The sequence below is a fragment of the Phallusia mammillata genome, chromosome 1, assembly GCF_965637545.1.
Source record: "Phallusia mammillata chromosome 1, kaPhaMamm4.hap1.1, whole genome shotgun sequence".
Taxonomy (NCBI): Eukaryota; Metazoa; Chordata; class Ascidiacea; order Phlebobranchia; family Ascidiidae; genus Phallusia; species Phallusia mammillata.
The window spans coordinates 14,772,557-14,796,890 of record NC_137252.1 but is presented as its reverse complement, the minus strand read 5'-3'; the positions used below and the strand labels follow the sequence as shown (position 1 = coordinate 14,796,890).

General features: G+C 37.8%; 1 protein-coding gene across 2 annotated transcripts; it reads left to right on the top strand.

Moving 5' to 3' along the window:
• The first annotated feature begins 376 nt into the window (after positions 1 to 376).
• Positions 377 to 24,178, top strand: LOC145237605 (protein kinase C beta type-like). Of its 2 annotated transcripts, none has more exons than XM_080100544.1 (18): positions 377 to 465; positions 5,227 to 5,385; positions 6,264 to 6,295; positions 6,872 to 6,951; positions 7,019 to 7,130; positions 7,469 to 7,597; positions 7,808 to 7,973; positions 8,221 to 8,327; positions 8,389 to 8,510; positions 10,300 to 10,452; positions 11,178 to 11,351; positions 11,931 to 12,022; positions 12,312 to 12,374; positions 13,191 to 13,329; positions 13,955 to 14,035; positions 15,670 to 15,777; positions 17,441 to 17,578; positions 23,601 to 24,178. In XM_080100544.1, exons 2-18 carry the CDS (start codon positions 5,246 to 5,248, stop codon positions 23,748 to 23,750), a joined length of 1,986 nt encoding a protein of 661 aa, XP_079956670.1. In that variant the 5' UTR covers positions 377 to 465; positions 5,227 to 5,245; the 3' UTR covers positions 23,751 to 24,178. The 2 variants fall into 2 exon arrangements, with proteins under 2 accessions (XP_079956670.1, XP_079956662.1); XM_080100536.1 differs by lacking the exon at positions 23,601 to 24,178 and adding an exon at positions 19,755 to 22,241.
• Positions 24,179 to 24,334: the final 156 nt, after the last annotated feature.

Genomic DNA, 24,334 nt, shown 5'->3' with positions numbered 1-24,334 from the left:
TACATAGGAATATAACCTCAATGTATTATGTTCAATAAAATAGTTAATAAGCTTCCATAGATATAAATCTGTGTTGTTGTATTTATCCAAATAACGCTGAATACTTTTACTTAAGTGACAACAGATAGCTTCACACACTAGAATGTTTCTCAATTGAAATGCTAGCTATAATTTCATTTGTTTCTCAATTGAAACTCAAGGTATGATGCAAAAGTCATAAATTGTGATAAGTCAGATGACAAAATGCAAACAATGTGAGCTACCTTTGATTTTAGGTCACAAGAAGCAGTGATTTAGCCAGTAAATTCAATCAATCTACTTTCTGAAGTTTTTTTCACAGTTGTTGTTGCTTGCGAAATGTTGTTTAAATATTTGTATTTTTTGTATTTTGCAGTGGGTAATGATAAAATAGAAGGTTTTGTTTTGAACACAATTGGATTTACAACAATACAGTAAAAGTTCAAGGTGAGCAAAAATGTTTTATTGCCTTAGGCTGTGTAGTACATTGTAACAGAGAATTGCACATTTTTTGGCATGTGTTTTCAAGTTTAAAACAAATTAACTACCACTTTGGTGGGTTTAATTGACTAATTTCTAAGCTGAACAAACTTTTATGATGGCTTGGAATGTCATGGTTTGATTGTCAGTTTTACAACATGTGGTTGTGGTGGGTCAATTGCTGTGCTTAATTATGGGTCCTCTTCCCTGAAGGGGACACATTGATTTTACTCAAAATGTTTGTTTTTTTTTCTTTTTTTTTCTTCTACCCAAAGTTTGTCCGACTCGTTTTTCCATTAAATGTTTGATGGATTTGGCTGAAATTTACACAGATGGTAGATATAGTTATGTAGATGTGCATCCCACTTTGTTTTTGTTGATAACCCCAATATTTACCCTGCTAGCCCCCTAAAATGGGTTATTTTCTTCCCAAAGTTTGTCCGACTCGTTTTTCTATCAAATGTTAGATGGATTTGGATGAAATTTACACAGATGGTAGATATAGTTATGTAGATGTGCATCCCACTTTGTTTTTGTTGATAACCCCAGTATTTACCCTGCTAGCCCCCTAAAATGGGTTATTTTCTTCCCAAAGTTTGTCCGACTCGTTTTTCCATCAAATGTTTGATGGATTTGGATGAAATTTACACAGATGGTAGATTTTGTTATGTAGATGTGCATCCCACTTTGTTTTTGTTAATAACCCTAGTATTTACCCCGCTACCCCCTAAAATGGATGAGTTTGTAAACACCCTGTAGCCCCAACATTCACCTCACAAGCCCCAAAAGTGTAAAACGTATTTGTATGTTACTGGGCACCACAAACGAAAGATTTCTGTTGCTCAATAGTGTTACAAGGGCAAGGAGTTGTATGTTACTCGTTTGTGACTTTGTGGATTGCTTGGTGAACATTTTTGTGAGGGGGTTGTTAACAGCCCTATGATGTAAGAAACATTAACGGTTGTTGCTCAAAACACCGCTAGTGGTCGAAATTTTAAACATTGGCGGATTGGGCTGAAATTGTGCAATACTATTGATTGAGTCATTGAGGTTTCATATGTTTTTAGTTTGTCTGCCGGACCCCATTAGTTACCCTACTAGCCCCCTAAAATGGGTCAGTTTTTTAAACAGTGTCAGGATTAGATAAAATTTGGGTAGTATGTGGACTATGCTATTTGTAGGTTTCAATTGATGTGTTTTACCTTGTAGCCCCAACATTTACTTGACTAGGCCTAAAAAATAAATGAACTTTTGAAAAACGTCGTAATTATATGAAATTTGCAAAGTTTATTAAACATACTAAGTCCTCAAATGTTATGTTTTGCCCTGTAGCACCACAACTTAACCAACTAATCTCTAAAATGTGTAACCCCCTTCACAATGTTCGAATTGAATGAAAATTGGACAGCTTGTAGAATTTGCTATTCATTTTTTGTTTTACCCCATTATGCCACTACTTACTCCTTTGTTTCTTTGAAAAAGAACGTTAAATAGGACATACTTCATACAATACCTGGGGTGAATCTAAATTTATATAGTTTGTACTCTACATAGTATTAATATTTAAGCCCAGTCCCGATCACTGCGTTTTACCTTACAACACTAAACTTTCACATGGTTATCTCTTGAATGCATTATCTACAACCTTGCATGTGTAGGGACCCATGAGTTTCTGCTTGCAGAAACAACTAAGGTTATAAAAAGACAGTGACTAATATGGGACCCAATACAAAATAAGCATAGGAAATATATCAATGTTTTAAAATAGGTTATAGTGTATATGCAAGGGCAATATGTGGTAAGCCACCCTTCTAGTTTGGAACAGATTTTTTGTGTAATATAACTTGTTCAGTTTATCTTTAAAAACCCCGCTGTAACACTACCTGTTTTGTAAAATGCACAATTGCCACCTTTTGCAAGTATGTAGATTTATAGGTTTTTGCCAGCAGAAACGATAAAGCTATAAAAACTTAAACCAATGTTGCCTTCAATGTGAAATAACAAAATTAACAAGACTAACTTTAAAATATGTATGTGAAATAATTTATTGGTGAGAGTTTACTTTCTACTTCCCTTTTTTATCTTTTTCATGTGGTAATTTCTCGCGATAGCTGACTATAATATATTTATGTTTGATAGCGTACCCAATTCAATGCTTTGATCAGTATGCTTGTATCCAGGAAGTGGTTGGTATGACATGCTTTGACTAAGAAAATTTCCACTACCATCTGTGCATTTAGTTCAGGGCTAATGTAAACAGTTTGCAATTAACATACCCACCAAAACATATCAGTTCATATATATATTGTGTAAAACTGTTTTGGGATTTATTTAAACATCATACTCGAAGTGTAACAAATCTAGGCTGGGTAAATGATTTGTTTGGTTTAATGCATGAGAAGGGAAATGGGAAAACATTGGTAACATAAAATGTATGTTTTATTATTTTAAATAGCAAATATCCATTTAATTGGGAACAAAGTTAAAATTTCAAATGTAGTTACAGACACAAATAATAGTTACACATTGGCTAATTAACAGATTCTTTCATGCAAATGGTTTTGCAACCTAAATTCGAAACAAAATCTATTTTATTTTCATGCCACATGTATTGCAAACTGTTTTATGTTTTTTTAAAAAACTTTTTGATATTCAAAGAAAGTATAATGTTTGGGTAATAAATTGTTTAGACATCAGCCATGGTAACTCCAAGCATGACAAAAAGGTCCAACTATTTCAAACATTTGGGCTATTTAGCTAGTTTATTATGGGTCCCCTTCTATGAAGGGGACACATATTGTTTTTGTCTGTATTTTTTTTTCTTTTTTCTGTCTAACGCTGGTTTGTTAAGTGCGTTAGGTCAAGAAAGAGTGCTCCAAATTTAATAAAATTTACACAAATGTTAGTTGTTAATCCAAATTTGATCCTCCTGAAATTTGACCCCAAATGACCCAGCGGTTCACCCGCAGGCCCCCAAAACGTATTTTTTTTAAATGGCTGTACTGACTAAAGTACAGCATCTCTGAGTGATATGCTGTGTTGTTTGTTGCAATATAAGATATTTCAAAGAATTTTGTATCTTTTTTTTTTCGATTCACCCATTTTCACCCCTTAACCCCCCAAATATTCATTTCTGTCTAATGCTGGTTTGTTAAATGCGTTTGGTCAAGAAAGAGTGCTTTAAATTTATTTAAATTTGCACAGATGTTAGTTTTTGTTCCAAATTTGATCCTCGTAAAGTTTGACTCCAAACGACCCAGTGGTTCACCCACAGCCCCCCCCCCCCCCCAAAAAAAAAAAATTAAAAACGGCTGTACTGACTAAAGTACATAATCTGAGAGTTTCATGGTTTGTTGGTTGGTGCAATGTAAGGTATTCTAAAGAATTTTGTAACTTTTTATTGGATTCACCCATTTTACCACTTAAACCCCCAAATAATAAGTTTTAGGCAAAAAATACAAGCCCTAATGTGCTGAAATGTTAAACAATTGTTTGCAGTAGGTTATTCGTTCAGTGCTTAAAATTTTGCCTTAATCGGCCAAATAGTTACTTTTACAGCCCATAATATGTGTACACTGTCAGTCAGATAGAAGTCTCAACTCTCAAGGGAGTAATTTACTTGTTTACGATTAAGGCGGGTGAATGCAGCGGGATTGCTCAGCTTGACGTCTGGACATACGTTTTACGAAACAGTCGTTTCGGTGATTAGAAATCAGCTGTTTTTGCGCAGCTATGCTATGTCGTTTTATTAAGTATCAAGCACATTTTCAGTTGTGGAAAGTTGTGTAAAAACTGACCTTGAACGACAATATCAAGGTCAAAGCATGAGATTAAATTAAAAGTATTTTTCCCATTCTTATGTACTGTTTTTTTGTAATTATATGACAATAATGATGCAAAAAAAGCTGGGTTATTGCTAAAGTAGGTTAATTTTTTTCTTAAGAATCTAAAAATAACCAGGACGTTAAATCCGCACAAACGCGTGTGTGGGGACCCATTTGTTTTTGCTTGCAAAAACAATCATACATGTAGATCAAATGATGTGTATAGTAAATTGGTAAATATCGTATAGAATATATAAAATGGAAGTATATCAGAAAGCCACCTTTCTAGTATTTGTTAAGAAACTGCTATACTTTTATCCATTTTCATTATTTTTTAGCTATTACATTCTATATGTAAAAGCACTTTAGTGATTTATCTTATCCAGTATGCAATAGAGTATTCATGTCAATTAGTAGTTACTTTGCACCTAAGATTTTGAAACAAATGAATAATGAAAACCATTCTTTGACGTAAGCCAACTGTTACTGGTTATTCCCAGTTTATTTGTGGGTTTGGCTGTTTGTTTTTTGTGTACAGAGCAAATTTTTGAGATAACATTTTCTTTGTGCAAACTCAAGTACTGGTATGCCTGGCCTTTGTTTCAACTTGTAAATTACACTTATATATGAATGATAAGAATACATTTAGTCTATCTGAGGTTACTAACATTGCATAGTTATTGCACATAAGTTCAGTGACTTTAGGAAATCATTTTGTGACTGACAGTATGTACACAGTGTAGGGTTGTTTCAAAGTTATGACTGTGATGATGGATTAGTTTTTATTACCCAAGTTGCCAACCAACATTGCAAGTTGTGCATAAAGTCAACAAATGTTCATGATGTTTAAAGCTGTGTAATGTAAGAAGCAGTGATTTTTCATCGTGTAACTCTTTATCTTTAGGTGATCTGAATCAATAATCATGAGTGAAGATGGTCACTTTAAGGGCTTTGCTCGCAAGGGGGCCCTGCGACAAAAAGTGCACAAAGTCAAAGCTCACGAATTTATTCCGCGATTTTTCAAGCAGCCAACATTCTGTGCCCATTGTACTGCCTTTGTTTGGTAAGTGTTCTTGGTAAGCTTTGTGTTTTAACAGTCAGCAAAGTTGTTATTCATGTGGTGCAGTAGTTAGCAGCAGAAGACTCATGAGCCAGATCTTCCCTGCCATGCTAAATAATCAGGCCTACAGCCTCTTCATAGAGATTTGACAAACACATCTTAACTTTTTTTCGAATTTTTGCCACATCATGAACATTTAATGAATGAAAATGTAGAAAAAGTGGAAAATAAGTCAGGTCTGATAAGTCCTTGATCTTGGTTGATCTTGGTTTTAAAAAATGACTTTTTATGTTACTAGCATTCTTCAGGAGTTTTTTGATGGTTGAGGTCTTGACTTAAGTTAGGCATTTATATATTATATAAGAGTTATGGTGTAATAATTTGTTTGCATTAAAATTTGTTGCTTTGGGAATTGGTTTAGGATTTGAGTGATGATTGTTACAAAATCACTCTTGTACCATAAGATGGACTCTGTTTTCTCTGGACTGTAGCTAGATAGACTTGAGAATCTAGCAATTGAGTTTTACTATTTCCCAAGGCCTTGGTGTTCAATATTTTGTTTTCACCTTAAAAGTAACATATGCTCAGTAATGATTGTTCCATATTCATATTGATTGTTTGGTAGTGGATTTGTGTTTGTGTCCTTATTGCTTGTCAAGGGGGATTTGCAAGCAATCAAAGTGACACAAAGACACATTGATTTTGATGTTTGGTCAATCATTGGCCAGTACAAAGAAAAGTATTTGTTTTTAATTGAACATAGTGACCATTATACTATGCAATTTCCAATGTAACTTAACTTGTATACCTTTTGGTAAATTTACTGTATCAAATGTCCAAGGTTTTTAATCAAAATATACTGTATTTTTTGTTTCTTTTAGGGGATTTGGAAAACAAGGTTATCAGTGTCAAAGTAAGTGTTGAAATATATCTTTTTGTGTGTTTGTGTTAATTTTCTGTTCTGTTGGCTTTATGGTAATTGCAATTTCCTAAATCAGTCACTATTAGATAAGGCAGTTCAGAGTGTGATGACACCACCACGGAAGTCAGTATATTAATGCTCTACTGCCTGTCAAATGGCAATGTTATCATTTTCGGACAATGACAAAACCAACCCAGTTTTAATGCTTAGTTACTACATGAGGCTCAATGTATATTCACTTACAACTGGTGATGTGCAAGTTTGTGACGATTCAAAAACAGCCAAAAACCACAACTTATTGAGCTATATATATGTAGGTTTACAGATTTCATAATCTAAAAATAAAACTGACAAAAACATTGCAATGGAAAATCTTGGTGAAAAAAAAAACAAAAAAAACATATGTTTAATATTCTAGAAATTCATTTAAAAATACAAAAGTAAATTTTAGGCAAACTTTTTAAACCTTGAAATTGTCTGTGTACTAGGTGTTATTAAATAAAAATGAGGCTTTTTTTGAAAATAAGGTCATGGTGACCTGTCCATTTATACTCGATTTATTTTCAGTTTGCAGACTTACAGTGCACAAACGATGCCACGAGTTTGTCTCATTTCAATGCCCTGGCGCTGACACAGAAGGAGGCGACGTAAGTCACTGCATTGCCTCATGGCCTTAATTATGACACAGTTTATTATTGTTTGTCTATCTGGCAGGGAACAAAATTAGAACACAACTTCAGGGTAGCATCTTATGCATCACCAACATTCTGCGATCACTGTGGATCACTTCTGTACGGTTTAATCAGACAGGGCATGAAATGTCAATGTGAGTGTGTTGCTTTTTTCTGTTAACCTGCTGTGGTTGTTGCTTGATAAAATTTCTGACATTGTTGTTCCATTAAAAATTTGGCATTAAAAATGTACATGTGTTATTAAAGTTCTGTTATAAGCGGTGGCAAAAGATAAGCTTTTTGAGTTTTTAAAAGTTTTTGGGACTGCATCCAGAATCATATGTTTGCCCAGTAGAAAATTGTACGTAATGCAACTCAAGCTATCACACTTATCACACAAAGGTTTTATGTGTAAGGCCAAAATACAAATCTAGTGATACAACATCATGTTTGGACTAATCATATTTGAAATGTGGTGTTTTTGCTTTAACAGCATGCAACTTAAATTTTCACAAGAGGTGCATTCCAAATGTTCCGCCAACATGTGGCAGAGACCACACTGAAAAACGAGGACGTTTATATCTCAATGCCAACATCCAGAGTGGAAAACTAACTGTTGTTGGTAAGACTTTCTTTCTTAAACCCTCATGTGATAGTAGCATTACATTTTCAAACATACCCTTAAAAAGACTGTCAAAAAAGTTACCCCAAAGTTTTGCACTTTTATGTACTTACTATTACAAACAGAAAAAAATGCATAATGGTTTAAAATACTTAAATGTGTAAGTATTCTGGTCAGTTTGCTTTTAATAAACCTTCTGATCCCATTTAGTTCAAGAGGGAAAAAACCTTGCACCAATGGACCCCAACGGTCTTTCTGATCCTTATGTGAAAATCAAGTTGATTCCAGCAGAGAAGCATGATGGTCCCAGGCCGAAAAGAAAAACTACAACCATTGAAAAGAATCTGAACCCCCATTGGAACGAAACTCTTGTAATGTAAGTATGGTACAGTGTGTTTTGCGTTAAAGAAAGTCCAACTAGAAAACTAGAAAGGATAAACTTTTTCTGTTTACAACTGCCCCCGGATTCATATTCTGTGCACAGTCGGAACACACTTAGTTGTTAAACAAACAGTTTCAACATTCTAATCTAGATACCATGTGAAGTGTTTAAATGATATGTCATATGGATGCTTTACCGATATTATGGCCCAACACTAAATACATACCAATCCTCTCGGCAGAAAACTGAAAGACAGTGATAAGGATCGTAGACTGTTAGTGGAAGTATGGGACTGGGATCGTACATCAGCAAATGATTTTATGGGATCACTTTCATTTGGAATATCAGGTTCGTTGTTTTCTTCTTGCTTTTTTCCGAATTTTCACACATTTAAACCGAATTTATATAGAACTGATGAAGTCACCAGTTAAAGGCTGGTATAAGCTACTAAGCCAACAAGAAGGGGAGTTTTACAATGTTCCAATTCTTGAGGAAGGTGAAGAGATGGATGCCTTGACCCAGAAGCTTGAGGTGGGTTTTTGTGTATTAACAATTTTTCCTCTATGTGTTGTACTGTGTCATGCACATTCATCGTAATTCAGCAATTTTCTAACCGGCATATAATGCTACATCTCGGCTGCCACTAGGCCAAAATGACAACTTGAAAAAAAAACATGTTTTTGACCTGTGATGCTGGGAACCTAAAATTTCTAACTTACCTTCAGGACAATGCCAAGGTAAAATGCCAGCTTAATGGGCCTTGTATTTGCATGATTCGCCTTTTCTGTTGTGGCTAGCCGCATTTATGGTGAAATTTCCTGAATACAGCTACCTTAATACATTGTTGATTCGAATTTCGCTGCCAGCGTTAATACACGCACGTCCATTCTGCGTACAGCAAATTACGCCTTTTCAATTGTGTATAGTCAAGCGCGGTTGTACCGCTTTGTACAGGAAAACATGTATTTTTTGTGCCTCCCTTTATTTCTAAAAAAACGTGTGTAAAAAATGTTCAAGCATGGACACATGGAATTTTTGTAAGATTCCTAGCAACTGTTGACTGCATGATTGGTGAAAAGCGCTGATTAAACTAAGCCTTTCTTGTAAGCATTCATTATATTTAATGCTGGAGAAATCTATTTTTGTCATGTGCATATAAATTGAACACGCCTGCAAAAGTGACTAATTGCAGCAGCGCTCCCTGAAAACGTTTCTCGCAAATTGATCAAACTACATGAGCTTTACTAATTATGTGTGCTCCCATATTCTCAGACAGAATCCATCACCGACGCTGCTAGGGTAAGGACACCTTCATTAGCAACAATCAAAAGTTAATTCCTCACAACTATCTATATACAAGCACCCTTGTAATTGTTAACGTTCAATTACACCTTGTAGCAGTGACTTACGCAGAGACAGGGTTTTTAGATTACCAAAATTTTGTTGTTGACGTATTAGCTCAATTCTATGTTAAAAAATAACAATGTCAAGCGTGTAATGAAGGATTTGGCATCTTTTGCCGGTTTCACATGACATTTGGAAAGTTATCAAAACCCGCTATGCGTGAGTCACTTGCAAGGGGTTATATCTTAACTTTGATTGGTGTTGCACGGATATTAACGCGTGTTAGAGTTCTGGCGCCTGTCGAAGGCTTGCAGCCCATTGGTGGCCGGTTTAATTTTGCTTTAATCGTACGCTGGTGCCTTGCTTGTGCGCAGACACGATAATACGACATTAATAATTGATCGCTCGCCTAACATTTGCGGCCTTCATCAATCAAGTCTTGCAGTAGCCCCGGATAAGCGTTTGCGTTTGATTTGCTTGCGCGCAACGCTTTAATGGGCCGACCTGTGCCGCTTAACCACCTTCATATACATTTCTACTACAAAGTCTTATGTTACGCCATTCTTTATTGCAACATGACGTGTTGTATGCTTCGCGTCGAGCTGTGAAAAACAGTGCCTTTCGGTTGTAAACGTTTAGTCTGTGTGGGTAAACGCCATTACCGGAAGGCTTTAACCTCACCACACTCTGGAATTTATGTCTTCGCAATGCTGTACATAAAATGATAACAGACATGTCCGTTAGCATCCCCCAGTATTCAGCTTCATTCTCGATCAGAGTCATTGTCTAGCGATAAAATGGGAATTGTGCATGTATTCCAACCTGAAATAAAGTGGCTTTGAACTTCAATTCCATATCATCAAGGCATTTTTGCATGTAATTCGACAAAAGGGTTGTTCAAAAATTTGTAGAAAAGATATACCCATTGTTACAGCCTACTGAGAAATTTCTGACTTGCTCTATTTCCGTTCGGCAGAATCAAAGAATCGAGGAGGAACGGGAACGGGAGGAAGCGAGAAAAAATCGAATCGAACAAAATCGACAACAGCCCGGCAACAAACACTTTCAAAATATCAAGCCTTCGGATTTCCATTTTCTTCACGTTCTTGGGCGTGGTAGCTTCGGAAAGGTAACAAACAGGGATTGACGTTTTTATCAAAAGCCTCATAATAAACACAACCCCCCCACAGCGAAGCGGGTCCTTATCCGTCCCAAGTGTTTGTTAGCATTAGTTTCGTTTTTTAATTTGCGTCTACTTCAGCCTTAAAGCAAACATACGTCGCTTAGCGTGTCATGCTTGTCGCCTAAACCCGTTTACAGTTATGTTTTTGCCTGCGGCGTGGCTTAGTTTTACAAAAATTCGGTTTTTACTCAACGTTTTAGCTTACAACATGGTGGTGTGCTTACTGTATTTTCATACAGTGTATTTTTCATAAATTTACCAAAATTTCCTCACTATATTGCACGACCTATCGCAGCGCTTGAAGGACTTCCTTTTATGTTTTGCTGCCTGTGACAACGTTTCATAACTGTTTACTCTTGCTATATGCAAGTTTACTGTAAACTACTAACATGCATTGCTTAAGCACCTTTCCCAAACACCTTCTTTGAAATGTCATCACCATCTTAAACAATGGTTTTAAATCAGGACACAATAAAAATGTTTTAAATTACTAATATGCATTTCAAGAAAAATAAGGGGTTTATAAATAAGCCCTTTGTCCTTTGGAATAACGTTTGGGCCCGAAAAGCGCTGTTTTGGAACCACATGCCTTATTCATTTCTTGTATAACATGAGTTAAGAAAGTCTAAACCCCTGCAATACACTCAATCACGTGACGCTTTCTCTGACAGGTGTTGCTCGCTGAGCGCAAGGGAACAGACGAAATTTATGCTATCAAGGTGCTCAAGAAGGATGTAATTGTACAGGACGACGATGTGGAATGCACCATGATCGAAAAACGCGTTCTGGCACTCGGGGACAAACCTCTATTCCTCACACAATTGCATTCGTGCTTTCAAACTGCTGTAAGGAGATTTTAACAGCGTGTTTTTCGTTAAAAGCGAGTCAGTTCCTTTTCGTAGAAAATCGATTAGACCCTCAGTAGCATATTTGATTGCGTGTTTGCCCATGTGCAGGCTATTTTGAAAGCCCCATTTAGACTGAACGATTTTCGATAGATAAAAAAGCAGTGTATTTTGCGTTGCTTGTCATGCCTGACGGGCAGGTGAACCAGAACAGCCGATTACCACAACTCCGATCGACAATTCATCGGCTTGTGACGTTTAAAGTTGCGCAATAACCGGCGCTTTGAAATCCTGTTTAATCAAGCGTTTACACCTTTCGACCCAGGAGCGCTTCCTACCTCCATACCTAAAGGGGGTAGTGGGTTTTTGCAAAGCAAGTTGTGAGTAAAATTCGTGTCGTCGATTGCAAATTTTCATTCAAAGTGACACCCAATAACCTTTACCGTAAGGGTCAATGCCTTTTTTGCGTTAAAAGCCTATAATCTCTAAAGATTCTGAATTTATTTTTCTATTAAGTCTGTTAAAACCGTATATGTAATGGATTTCTTTTCGTTTGATCGCATTTTTGTTTTATCAAAGGATCGATTGTACTTCGTGATGGAATACATCAACGGCGGTGATCTGATGTACCACATTCAATCGGTGGGCAAGTTCAAGGAACCACAAGCAGTGTGAGTTATGGTTTGAACATTGTTAGGTAACCTCCAGCCACCAAGTGCATCATATTTAATAGCGCGATCCTCGAAAAATGAGGGCTTAAGTCGAAAAATCCTGTCTCAAATCGTTTGCGGTTGGGGGCAACATCCTTTGTTTTGCACTAAAGACACGCTGTGTACAGTACAAAATGTGGTAAATGACAGGCACATCTTAGTATCTCGCGGTCCCTTGACATTTGTCCATTTCTTTAGCCATTTCCTTTCATTACATCTCCTATAAGACTGTATACCCTCTTCCTTTCAGGTTTTACTCGGCTGAAATTGCTCTAGGACTCTTCTATCTCCACGACCGCGGGATTGTTTACAGGTAAGGCCGATGCGTGCTTGATTTTACGCTTCCCGGTGCACGGGCATACGCGCGATTAGTCACTCGTCGCGAGATGACAGGTCGATGCTTAATGATCAATTTTGTCAGAATTTGTGTCATCTCCTGTCGGCTACTGCTGCCTGTTACAGTGTGTCCACGAACTTTGCCAACCGTTTTTGCTCAGAAAACCGTCTCCTAAGCTGCTAGAATCTGTGAAGTAACATATTTGTGTATAACATGCATATCAGCGCTCACTATAAATTTGATCAAAAAACTTTCATTTAAACGTTTTTTTAGATTAACTATTATGAAATAATTGCGCATCAAAAACTCTCACCTAGTCTCCTATTGTTAACTTTTCGTTAACTTAGCATGCTAGTGTTATTCTTACGCATTGATGACAGTTGGCGTAATGACGGGCTTTTTACAAATTGGGGGACTTTCCAGTTGTTAATAGTGGAAAGTGCCACCAGTGTACACATACTATAGTGAAAGTGGGCTGGCTTTGTTTGATAAACTTGTTTTCAAACCCAACAGATGGGTTTTCATGATGAGATCATCCAGCCATTAGCGGTTTGTGCGTGGGTTTTTGGCCCAGTACACGCTTAGCGGATGTAAACATCAGGGCAGCGCCAATTGTTATACCAATTAAAGTACAAAATATATTTTAGTCCCTATTTTAAACCTTTTTTGATCTGAGTAATGCGTGCTGAGAAACCAATTTACTAAATGTACTCTATGTTCATTCGGTACACGCCTTTGAACATTTTTGGTAATTTGAATCAGTAATCGCTTTTTGGCCTTTTCTATGTGCAGAGATCTCAAGCTGGATAACGTTATGCTGGATTCTGAAGGCCATATTAAGATTGCCGACTTCGGAATGTGCAAGGAGAATATAAAGGACGGCAACACGACCAACACCTTTTGCGGAACACCCGACTATATAGCACCTGAGGTATGTCAAAGCTTAAGCCGTCCTGTAAAAGTTATTGATTTGCGTTAAAAATTCAACAAGAGTCAACAAACGTTGTTTAAACACTCTACCAATAAGTTTAGAGCATTATTGCTGTTTTAGCGAAATACTATTAACTTGTGTACATTGCCACAAAATAGTTACATTTTTTTCGCCACTGGGTTAACAATTAACAAAGAGCCATTGTGGTGCCATACGCGCAACAGAACAGAGCCATGTTCAAAATCAATGAACGTGCGGTGTTTTAAAAGTGAAAAACAAACTGCAAGGCATTACATCACCCGGCTGATATCAAATTCCAATATTTGCGCGTTGAAGGACTTTAAAAGCCTGGTTTAGTAGTACAGTTGACACTTAAGGCTTGTTGGTGAATGTACAGGCATTAGCCGCGAATCAATATCCCCAACAATTGCATTTCGCATCCCACAGTAGAGGCTTCGCACACAACAACTTTCCCCTAAACATAAATAATTTATCCCTCCTGCTCCGTGCCTCAGGGGCTGATGTAATTTATCACACACACCTATCCGCTTAAAGCCGCCTAAGAAGGCCATATATAGTATGGTTTTCATTCATTTGACTTATCATCGCCCTTTTAATTTTTTAGATTATTGTGTACGAGCCGTATGGCAAGTCGGTAGATTGGTGGGCTTATGGAGTCCTGCTTTATGAGATGCTTGCTGGACAGGTGAAGTAACATTTGTACCAAATTTATAAGTGTGCTACCAGTTCATAATCAATTTTTTATTTTCCTGGTTCAAGATTTGTCCTATTTTAGATGCGTGTTTGTAAGCTCCTATGCTTTTCCATGTAAAATAATGCTGAATTCCAAACATGCGTTTCATGTAGTCTATTTTTATTTCAGACAATAGGAATAGTTCATTAGAACCTTGTTAAAACCCAATTAGATTTAAAGAGGATTTACTAATTTTTTTTTCAAGACTCGCGATGGTTTGTAGGGGCTTAACACAGACTGTGGGTTTAAAAATATTTTAAGCAGACATGTGTATTAACCTTTAGAATATGTTTACCCCAACTCTAAACACTGAACCATTTCGATTCACTGACCTACTTGTTATTTCGACGTCCCGGGAAAAGATTATATCAGGGCCCTGTCGCGATTACTGCAGTGATAAGCTCGGTTTCTGTCAGTTAATGGAAGTTTTGTTCGGCGCTTCAGACAGGCGACCAAGATATAGACTTTCACCCGTCACTAGAAGAATTATAGCACGTGCTTTTAAATATAGGCGACGATGTTTCAGTCTCTGTTTGCAGGATGACGGAATGGCACTTTGACGTGAAGTGGATTTTCATAAAACGTGTGTGCTAAATGTTTGTCTTCGCAACCATTGTGTTTAATGAAAACTACGAGTGATATGTAGATTTGACAGAGCACATTTTTGACAATCGACTGGAAAAATCTGTTTAATTGTGTTTACATAAACTTTACGAAATGGAAACAGCCTCCGTGAGTCCAGTACGCTGCATTGTCCAAGTTTCAAAACCGCATTGTGTCATTTAGTGTCAAATCTTCCACCGTATAGTTGAATGCAATGGTTAAAAAAAAATATATATATAATATATATATTCAAAAAAAAAAAAAAAAATAGTATTTTAATCAAAGAAATAATGACATAAAACCGGAAAAGTAGAGTAGTAGTTTATTCTTCAGCAAGGTCCATGCTCGTATACACTTCTCTGATCTGATCTAGGTAATCAGAGTTATATTCTTCTTAAATTTCGCACACTAGAATATTAGTAAGATTATAAATCTTTGACGCAACACAATGCAGTATTGAATGTACAAATAGCCTAAACAAGTAGGGATGGGCCGAGCCGAGCCAGAACCCGAGTACTCGGTACCGAGCGTCGCTGTTTTTGATGCTCGGTGCTCGGCCGAGCATTTGCACAAACTGACCCGAGCGTTAAATTTGCATATTCATGCCCTGCTAATACACGTAACTAGTGTTCGAAAGGGTGTCTATGAACAAAAACGAATCATTTTTCAAATGTATTAGATGGTGGAAAAACGCGTACTTCTGAGGCCTGTACAGCTTAATACACCGCTGGTGACGTAAGAGACCTTTAGAGCTAAACCGTAGAAAGGGGATTTTTTGTGACGTCATAATGCACCGAGCGTGCTCGCCCGAGCACCGAGCATTAACTTGAGATGCTCGGTGCTCGACCAAACAGAACATTTGCAATTTTGGCACATCCCTATAAACAAGAATGTATTAGTAGTCTACTTTTAGGGCTAGAGCACAAGGTTTTGGGAACCAGTATCGTTTCAAATTAATCTTAAATGGAGCATTTTTTATGCAGCCCCCATTTGATGGCGAGGACGAAGATGAGCTTTTCCAATCCATCATGGAAAATTCTGTATCATATCCACGATCTATGTCAAAAGAGGCGGTCGGAATTTGCAAAGGGGTAAGAAGTGGTGACCTGTAAAGAATTGATATGATAGGAAAACGTAAACTCGAAAGAAAATGCTTATTTTGGCAGGAAAAATTTATCGATTTTTTGGCAAAAAGCAGCTGCACTTTAGAAACTTAAACGCATCCAAAAACACACATAAATACAAAAAACTGCAAAAATAGGCCATAGCGACCTAAAACCATGTTAAACGTATGTCGCGTAGAAGCGGTGGTTTCAATGACGTCAAAAACTGAAAATAGGCACCAATATAAAATTAGCACCTTCAAAGAAAATATCGACGTATTTGCGAATTACAAGCACCAAGCTCTTTTTCTAAGCTACACAACGGACCTCTTTCAGCCCGAATTGTTTTCAGCTTTAGTTCAAAGGTGTCGTATTGTTCCTTAGACCCCGGTCGCATATGTCGATCGATTTCATGTTTCAAATCTTGAAGGACTCGCGCTACGACATCAGTTTCCACTCCACCTGCCAGCCTGGGTGGCTCATCATAACGAATAAGCATACCTCGTTAAAACCAGTCTCTAATCGAGCTTCCCGTTTGTCTGACAGTCCATCAAATGACAGACCTGTCTTTGTGCTGTTGTGCCACGTAGTGATGCAACAAACTACCTCTAAAAATTCGGACCGAAATAGATACAAAAACAAAATTTAGAGGATGTTTTGATATTTTACTAATGCGAAAAGTTATTGTTCAACCAACTGTTCGGTGCAATGATAGATTTGTTCCCAATCCTAATATACTGACAACCTTTAACATACAACCCTTTAAATGAGGCAGACTTTTGCAAATATGATTGCCAAAGGTGCTTTTAGGGCGAAACACGGTATGATGAAGACATGGGCTTGGTTGACCCAATCGAATGATTTGTGTTGACCTCATGTCCGAAATTATGTATTCCTTTGGGACAACGTCGCCGTTTCTTGCTGAATTAGCATGCGCGCTTGTGCGTTTAATGAAGATCGGGTCGCCAGGCATGGGCCTTGTGCGGCTAATTAATGTCATCAGGCAACCTTCAAACGATCGACCCTCGGTGCCGAATCGATTTTTTCCTAATCCCTGAACCGCCTTAGGGTTGCATCGGATCGTTAAAACGATGCACGTTGCTTGATAAGATTCGCCCACGTTCTGATTATCTACATGTACCATTGTACAACATACGTGTTGTCCATTGAGGGTACATCGTTAACCTTCTGGTCATGTCAGTGTTCCTGTGCTGACCTGAGGTTGTACGTGCCTACTTTGTGTATGTCACATAAGTATGTCCCACCGACCCACACAATAATAGTTTCATAACTTTGGCTTTAATTAACGCATTTTAGTTTTGTGTATGTTGGTACTTTTGAGGGCGATTTCTATCACTGTTTTTGGACCAGGTTATTACACAAAGCACAGATATCAGAAGTTCCTTACACTTTTGATCCTGGGTTGGCCCAATCTTTTACAGATAACAGACAAAAATAAACAGATAAAACTGGTTTTCTGTGTATATGTGCTACCGTGTGCCTCAACATTTGTTGCAACATATATTGACCTTTAAATTTTTATACACTTCCTGTGCATATATTTTCATGCGCTTAGCTGTCTTAAAACAACAAACCCATGAAACCTGAACCCATAAATTCGGAATAAAACCTCTTAATTATTTTGTCACAGCTGTTGCAGAAGCACCCTTCGAAACGACTGGTTTGTAGTGGCAACAAAAAAGATATCCAGGACCACTTGTTTTTCCGCATGATCAATTGGGAGAGATTGGCAGCACGAGAGGTCCAACCGCCCTTCAAGCCCAAAGTCGTAAGTGCCTTATTGCTAGCTTAACACCTGCTTGCGTAGCTCGAAAGCAGTAAGCGTGGTAAACCCTGCCACTCGCCTTGTGTTGTGTTGGTAAACCGATTATACAACATTCGTGGTCTCAGATTATAACCTGACAATGTTTGGTAAGTAGTTGATTGAGAAAAATCAAATACTGGGGTAAAAAAATACGGATCATTTTTTTCCACAATGAAGCCTGCAGAAAATATGCATGCATGATTTGGCAGGCAAATGACCTTACCAATGTATATTTTCCTGATCACGAACTCGTTGGCCCACAAGCAGCATATGTGCTGACACAATACAGTACCGTTATGTGCTGCATTTTTAACGCTTAAGGCGATTTTTACTACAGTTCTGGGCCTGCGAGAACCAGTCTGGCCTGGTAAGTACACAGCAATCGGTTTGTTTACGTTTGCAACGAGCATCCGCCTGTGATCTTGTGATAAACCTACCAGTGCGTCGGTCTGTACGCTCTTTATAGGAAGTAGGTTGTAAGCCTTCCTTTATACACAGTTGTGCCACTACACACATTTCGCAACCCCTATGCTGTGAACGTTGTTCAGTTGTGGTGACGCTCGCGCCCGTTTGTCAGCATGTCTGCGCGTCGTTTGCACGTCTTGGGGTTGGCCCAGGAAGCTATAAATAGGCTCCTTCCGTTGCTTGGTAGCATGTGAATAGTTCGGGCCCCTGACTCTTTGTTTGCGTTGACAATCGCGCGTATGCATTGAATGAAATTTCAACCCAACACCGCCTTTGTCGAGGCGTGGTTGTTTGTTGGCTTATTTCGCTTTCGGGAAAATACGTCATTAAACCCTAAATAACAAGTTAAGTAAATTTACATTTTAGTTGCCCCCTACCTTCTTAATTGTTCTTAATCTTTACCTTTATTGTAAGACGATCCAAGCTGCATTTTCATGAAAACAATTTTGCGCTGTATTAGAGCTGTTAGGTTCAGAAGAAATAACGCCTATACGTTGAACGTTTGCGCTATTATATTACAACGTCAAGGCCATTCGTAAATGCAGTCATGTTCAAAAGCGTTAGACGTAGCGCAAACAAGCTTTTCTCACTTCAGTTCTGCAAATGCGTCAATCCAAATCACCCACCCACCTTTATACAGGAAACATAACGAGCCGAAAGTGTGTGTAAATATACACGTAACTATTTGAATGTGCCATTACGAACAGTAGGGCTAAGGCGAAAAATAGCTTCATCTCGTAGTACGTGAGATTGTGCGTTGAAAATTGGGTAATTACCTCTACGTCATCCATCGTCACTCCCGAATAATTTTCTAATCGTCCGTTTCTTGGCACTAGGTCACGACCACCTTTCAAAGCTTGACGCAATTTTTGCTATTTAATGGTCGGGAGCGCCAACCAAAATAAATAAACATCGGTTTGCGGTCCCATCTTAGTGTGAAGTACGACTGACATGTTTTTGCATAGCGCGGCTGGGTTATCAAATCACATGATGTGTACGCCAGGGCGCGATCTAGTGGCAATGGACATACGTAACAAATCCTGATCCCAAATCGTTTTTAATCTTTCGGAAAACACAACAAGCGGTAAAAAGCCGCATTTTTGGGTCCATTTAGCTTTTTGTCAGGGCTCTTAATTTTCCAGGTGCGACAAAATAACGATCAGGTGTTTTGCTCTGTTACAACTTCCTATGCCACTTGTTGGTTCGACGGCCTGTGTTTCACCTGTAAATAATGTACAGAGCCGTCGACTTCACGGTTGACACACCCAGCACGTCAAAACCGCAACGTCATTGTCTTCTAACTTACCTTGCAAAAACGCAACCGCAACGTAATGACTTTGGTATTTTTAATTTCGTCGGGTGAACTGAACCACCAATGACCTCCCCTTAGGCGGTGTTTTTTTTACGATTGAGAGCTCCATGATTGACAAATTAGGGCATGCATGTGATTGGCAAACTGGGGTTCGATTATATTTTAGAAAGGCAATCTCAGTGGATTTGCCAAGAGCACTTAATCGATTGCTTAACGTTAAATTGTGTCTGCCTGTTCCCACGTTCACCTTGTGCTACTTTGTGTTTTTCATATGCCGTTGTGTGTCGCCGCACGTGCGCACTCAACCTTGTCCGTGCTCGCCATTCATGCATGTCGTCTCCATTTGACGTCAACACCGCGCAGAGCTCGAACATCACCGAAAATTTCGACAAGTACTTCACGAGAAGCAAGCCGACCTTGACCCCAATTGACCCCGTGTTCTTGAAGAACATTGACCAGGGCGAGTTCGATGGCTTCACTTACGTGAACGACGAGTTCCTACCTGTCACTAAGTCCAATTTGGTTTCCCACTGATGGGTTGTTTCTTGCTTACTTCTAGGACTCATACAAAAAACTTACTTTTTAACAATTGTTTCAAAATTTTTGTGGCGTCCAGTTTCGCTGTCTACTTCACACTACGTTACAAATTTGTTGTTTTCATACTGATCAACAAAGACGAAATTTCCAACACGCAAAACAGCCCTTAATGCACCAACATTAACTTTTAAGATAAATCAACAATAATTAGAATCTCTCCACATGGTAATTTTTTCCAACGCCATATTGTCTGTGAATATAGGAAATTGCTTACTTTCAATTCGATCACACTGACTTGGCGTTACTATGCGGTCTTGGTTACTTAAAACATACGGGTTTTTAACGTGAATTTTCGGATGATCAAATATATAAACGCTCCCGTGCCACTCGGTCACCAAAACTGTAATAAATGTAAGGTTTGTCGCTATAAACTGCTTGACCTGAAAAGCTAAGTTTAACTTTGGAACATCAGCGTATATATAGATCCATTAAACGCGTTTCGTGTGAACAGTTGGCGCAGATATCACAAGGTAACATCAGACCCTTCGTTAAAAGGAATAATCGCGATTGCATCATTTTAGACATTACGATACGAATTTTTACGAATTTACCCTTGTGGTTCATAAAAAGGGCACAAACTGAGACAGAAAATGAGATTACAGAATTTGTGTCCTTTGGCAATTTGCTTTTTAACGTGTAAGAATGGCCTAAATGGTGTCCGGAATTCGCAGAGAAACGCCACTAAGCGAATTTCAGTTTGCTTGATGCAATTTAGTCCATTTTTGGATCTCGGTAATCCAGTTTTGATTGGGAAATTCGATTACAAACGATTTCCCGTTAAAAAATGTACGAAAAACTCGTGGCGATTAACACTATTTTTTAAATGCATGTAAGATGTAAAATCGTAAGCTGCGTTCGTTCATTGTACTTTTCCCGTCCACTTTTAATTTGTAAAAATACTTTATTTACAGTGATTAAGATATAGGCACTTCGATTTAATCCCAATCAACTGTTTAATCGCAATATTTAAACGATTTCTTTACATAAGCGCATGCTGATAAAAATGTTTCATTTATCCTCCATAATAGTTAATTCAGTTGGATAATACGTGCAATGTTAAGTATGTTTTCGTGTCAATGTGCATGGTGTAAAATCGCTGGACGCGCAGTGAGAACCTATCTTTTGCAGTATCCGTGAAGTGCAACTATTACGCCCCTTTTTCCCGTATCACACGACGAATTCTCTAGCCCATGTTTCTGTGTGAAATTGCAGTACAGTAGTATATAGTAGTCGCACTTGGTTTAGCTAAATTCCCTCAGGTGAGCTGATTAGCTTCTGACCCTCACTTCTGTGCCGTCTGCCACGCTCAAACATTAGCGTTTGATATCCAATGTTAAATCACACACCCTATACAATTATACACTTATCTCTGTTCATTTCATTTCACCCACATGCTGTAATTTGTCACTTGCCGAGCGGAAAATTATTGCCCGTATATTTTCCGTTGTCCTGTGTTATAGCTGTTGTTATCTGTGTGATTTTTTCATTGTTTGATTGTGCATTTAATCCGCGTTCGTCGTATGCGTTTGTAGCCTTGTGTGCTTGCTTGTTTGTTTTCCATTGTGCGAACGAAGTATCTCATTTTCCGACCCTTCTAACTATCTCTACTTATATGCGAATGCATGTAGAGAATGCCCTAATGTTCCAGAGCTGCTCTATGCGTTTCCCATGCATATTTCCATTATGCAGCCGAATTTAATCCATTATCGGGACCAATCCAATAATCGTTACCGAGATTTTTGTTTTTTGACAAACTCTTCTTTCGGTTTAACCCTTGTTTGACAGCCGTATCTAAACCTATTCCAGCACCAGTCGTGCCATGGGCTGCACTAAGAACAAGCGCGTTGCATATATTCACTACATTTTTTTAATACGACTAATTATAAAGTTTTTATTTCAAAAAGTTACACAAAGACCATGATACGTTTGAACGCGTAGAATATATGTGGTGATGCAACTAACCATTTAAACCATTTTCCTTTTGGGCAACTTTTATGTTTACTATCACTGCAGATTATACATGCCGTATATATATTCCAAATCATGTTTATCGTGTTGTCCACAAAACAACCTTCATTTTAACATGATTATTGCTTTATGTTGGGTTGTATTTAAAATGCCCACAATGGGTACCTCGTAAGACGTCATGTTGGGCTTACTGGGCAGTGGTTTTTCAATGTCTATGTAACTTATGATTTTATTCGCCAAATTCTGTTATGTGATTGTGGTCAACAAGTTCTTAGCCAGACGGAACACGCATGCTTTCTTTTCATTTTTATCGGTAAGTAGCGGTTGCTAGGCAACAGGCGGCAGGGGGCTGCACTGGACAACAGTGATACCAGTTTGTGGCTGTTTTGTTTGTGGAAGTTGACGTCAAACTAGCGGGCTATTAATAAACATATGTAAAGTAGCAACAGCGTTTAGGTAAAAGGAATGACACTGATTACCGCTGCAGCTTGGCATGGCTGGGGAAATATCCCAAAATGAGAAGTTGTAGTCAGTGCTGGATTAACCATTAGGCAAAGTAGGCACGTGCCTACAGGCCAGTCAAAAATCCAGGCCACTTTAATGATTTGGCAACACTGATAATTCTAGTTTTCTAGTTTTGGCAACCCTGATTTTCGGGCCACTTATAAAATGTGAGATAAAAATCTGACCCCAAACCCGTGCAGTAGACCGACTTTCGTTTGTAAACCTAAAATGGCGGAAGCAAATCAGTGAATTGTCGTTTTAGCAAGCATGATTTGGTATAAAGTGCGCCACCCTTCGGAATTGGATAACAGTTAAACTTGCTCTACGTTCATATCCTAATTCTACTTTTTGTCTTCTGAACATCGCATTTCACATTATAACATCATTGCAGTTTCTTTTTTCTAGGTATTAAGTGAGTTTGGCCAATATATGACACCTAAGAATAACTTTATAACATTGTTTTTTATCAAGCCAATGTTATTTCGCCAAATGTGGTGATGGCAACGGTAATACAGGCTATTAGTTTGTAAAAGAATCCACTTTATATACTGGGTTTATCCCGACAACTTCTCATCTATTATTGATACGAGATGGTAACAACTGAACGAAACTACATTTTTATCGCCCAAAGCAAGAGAAAAAGTTAGCGAGCGCAAGAAAGTTAAATAAAAGTTTATGGTGTTGGAGTAGAGTACTTACAATGATGAATATAACCATAACAAACACGTTACGTGGTGCTCCAACGACAATAATCAAAAGTTTCATATAATTAGATTATGCACAGTAAAATACAAAATTAAAACAGAATGTGATTTGGCATTTTTAAGCATCTACAGACAAATCAATTTTGTTGTAAAATTGTGCGAGCTTTAGTGTAGCTAAAAGACATACAATCGTAGCGTAATAACACGTTGATTGATGAAAAAAGACTCTAACCCAGCAAGAGTCCGATTCTATTGATCGTAAAAACTCTTCATTAGAGAAATCGAAATTTGGGAGCAAACCTACACAAGTTTTAAATTGATTTTCGCATTTAGCTCAGGCCCAATCGAAATTTGACCAGTTTAATTTATTCTGTACAAAATAATTTTACCCGTACCAGATAAAACGTTGTCTCAGCCCTACTTGATTTATTTGCAGTCGAATTCCTTTGATGTTTCGAATTTCGATCGATCCTTCACGAAACAAAAAGTTAAGCTTACACCATGCGACAGACTTTTCATCATGAACATGGACCAAACCGAATTTGACGGTTTCAGCTACGTCAATCCAGATTACATTACAAGTTGATTCGACCTCATCAAAAGTTCGTCGTGGTTTAAAATGCAGCTTAGCCCGACCATTTGACAAAGTTAATCTGTGTATTTTGTTGCAAAGCGGCCACATACGCTATAGTTTATTGTTATGTTTCTGCATGTTAAATGTTAACTGTTATGTGTTTTCATTTGTCCAAAATTGCACTTGTTTCTCTCAGTCCTTTATTGTTGACTTATTTGTGATGTTCACTGCTAAGCTGTAAAGTAGGTCAGTATAGTAGCCTAAAGCTCATATATACAAAGCTTCATGTTCTTACCATTTTTTCTTCTATCAATCATAAAAATTTTATCTGTGTCCTTTTATTTTCGCCTATTGTGGGTTACAAAGTACGCGTTCCAATTTAAAAAAAATGATGGGTCACCTCGTTAGCCTATAACCAATAAACCATCGCAATTACGATATGAAACTTTGTTTTTGTTGTTGTATATTTCATTTTGACAGGACTTTTTAAAATGTTGCTTACTATAGGCCTATAATAGACCAAAACTGCAAAACGCCTCGCGAAATTGTCAATCCCTACATGTGCAACTTTGAAAAACAAAAGAGCGTTTAATTGA

Excerpts from the sequence above, each read along its gene's own strand:
- LOC145237605 (XM_080100536.1), top strand. The coding sequence starts at position 5,246 with ATGAGTGAAGATGGTCACTTTAAGGGCTTTGCTCGCAAGGGGGCCCTG. Across the intron at positions 7,974-8,220 it reads TGGAACGAAACTCTTGTAAT|AAAACTGAAAGACAGTGATA; the intron begins GTAAGTATGGTA and ends TCCTCTCGGCAG. Across the intron at positions 14,036-15,669 it reads ATGAGATGCTTGCTGGACAG|CCCCCATTTGATGGCGAGGA; the intron begins GTGAAGTAACAT and ends TTTTTTATGCAG.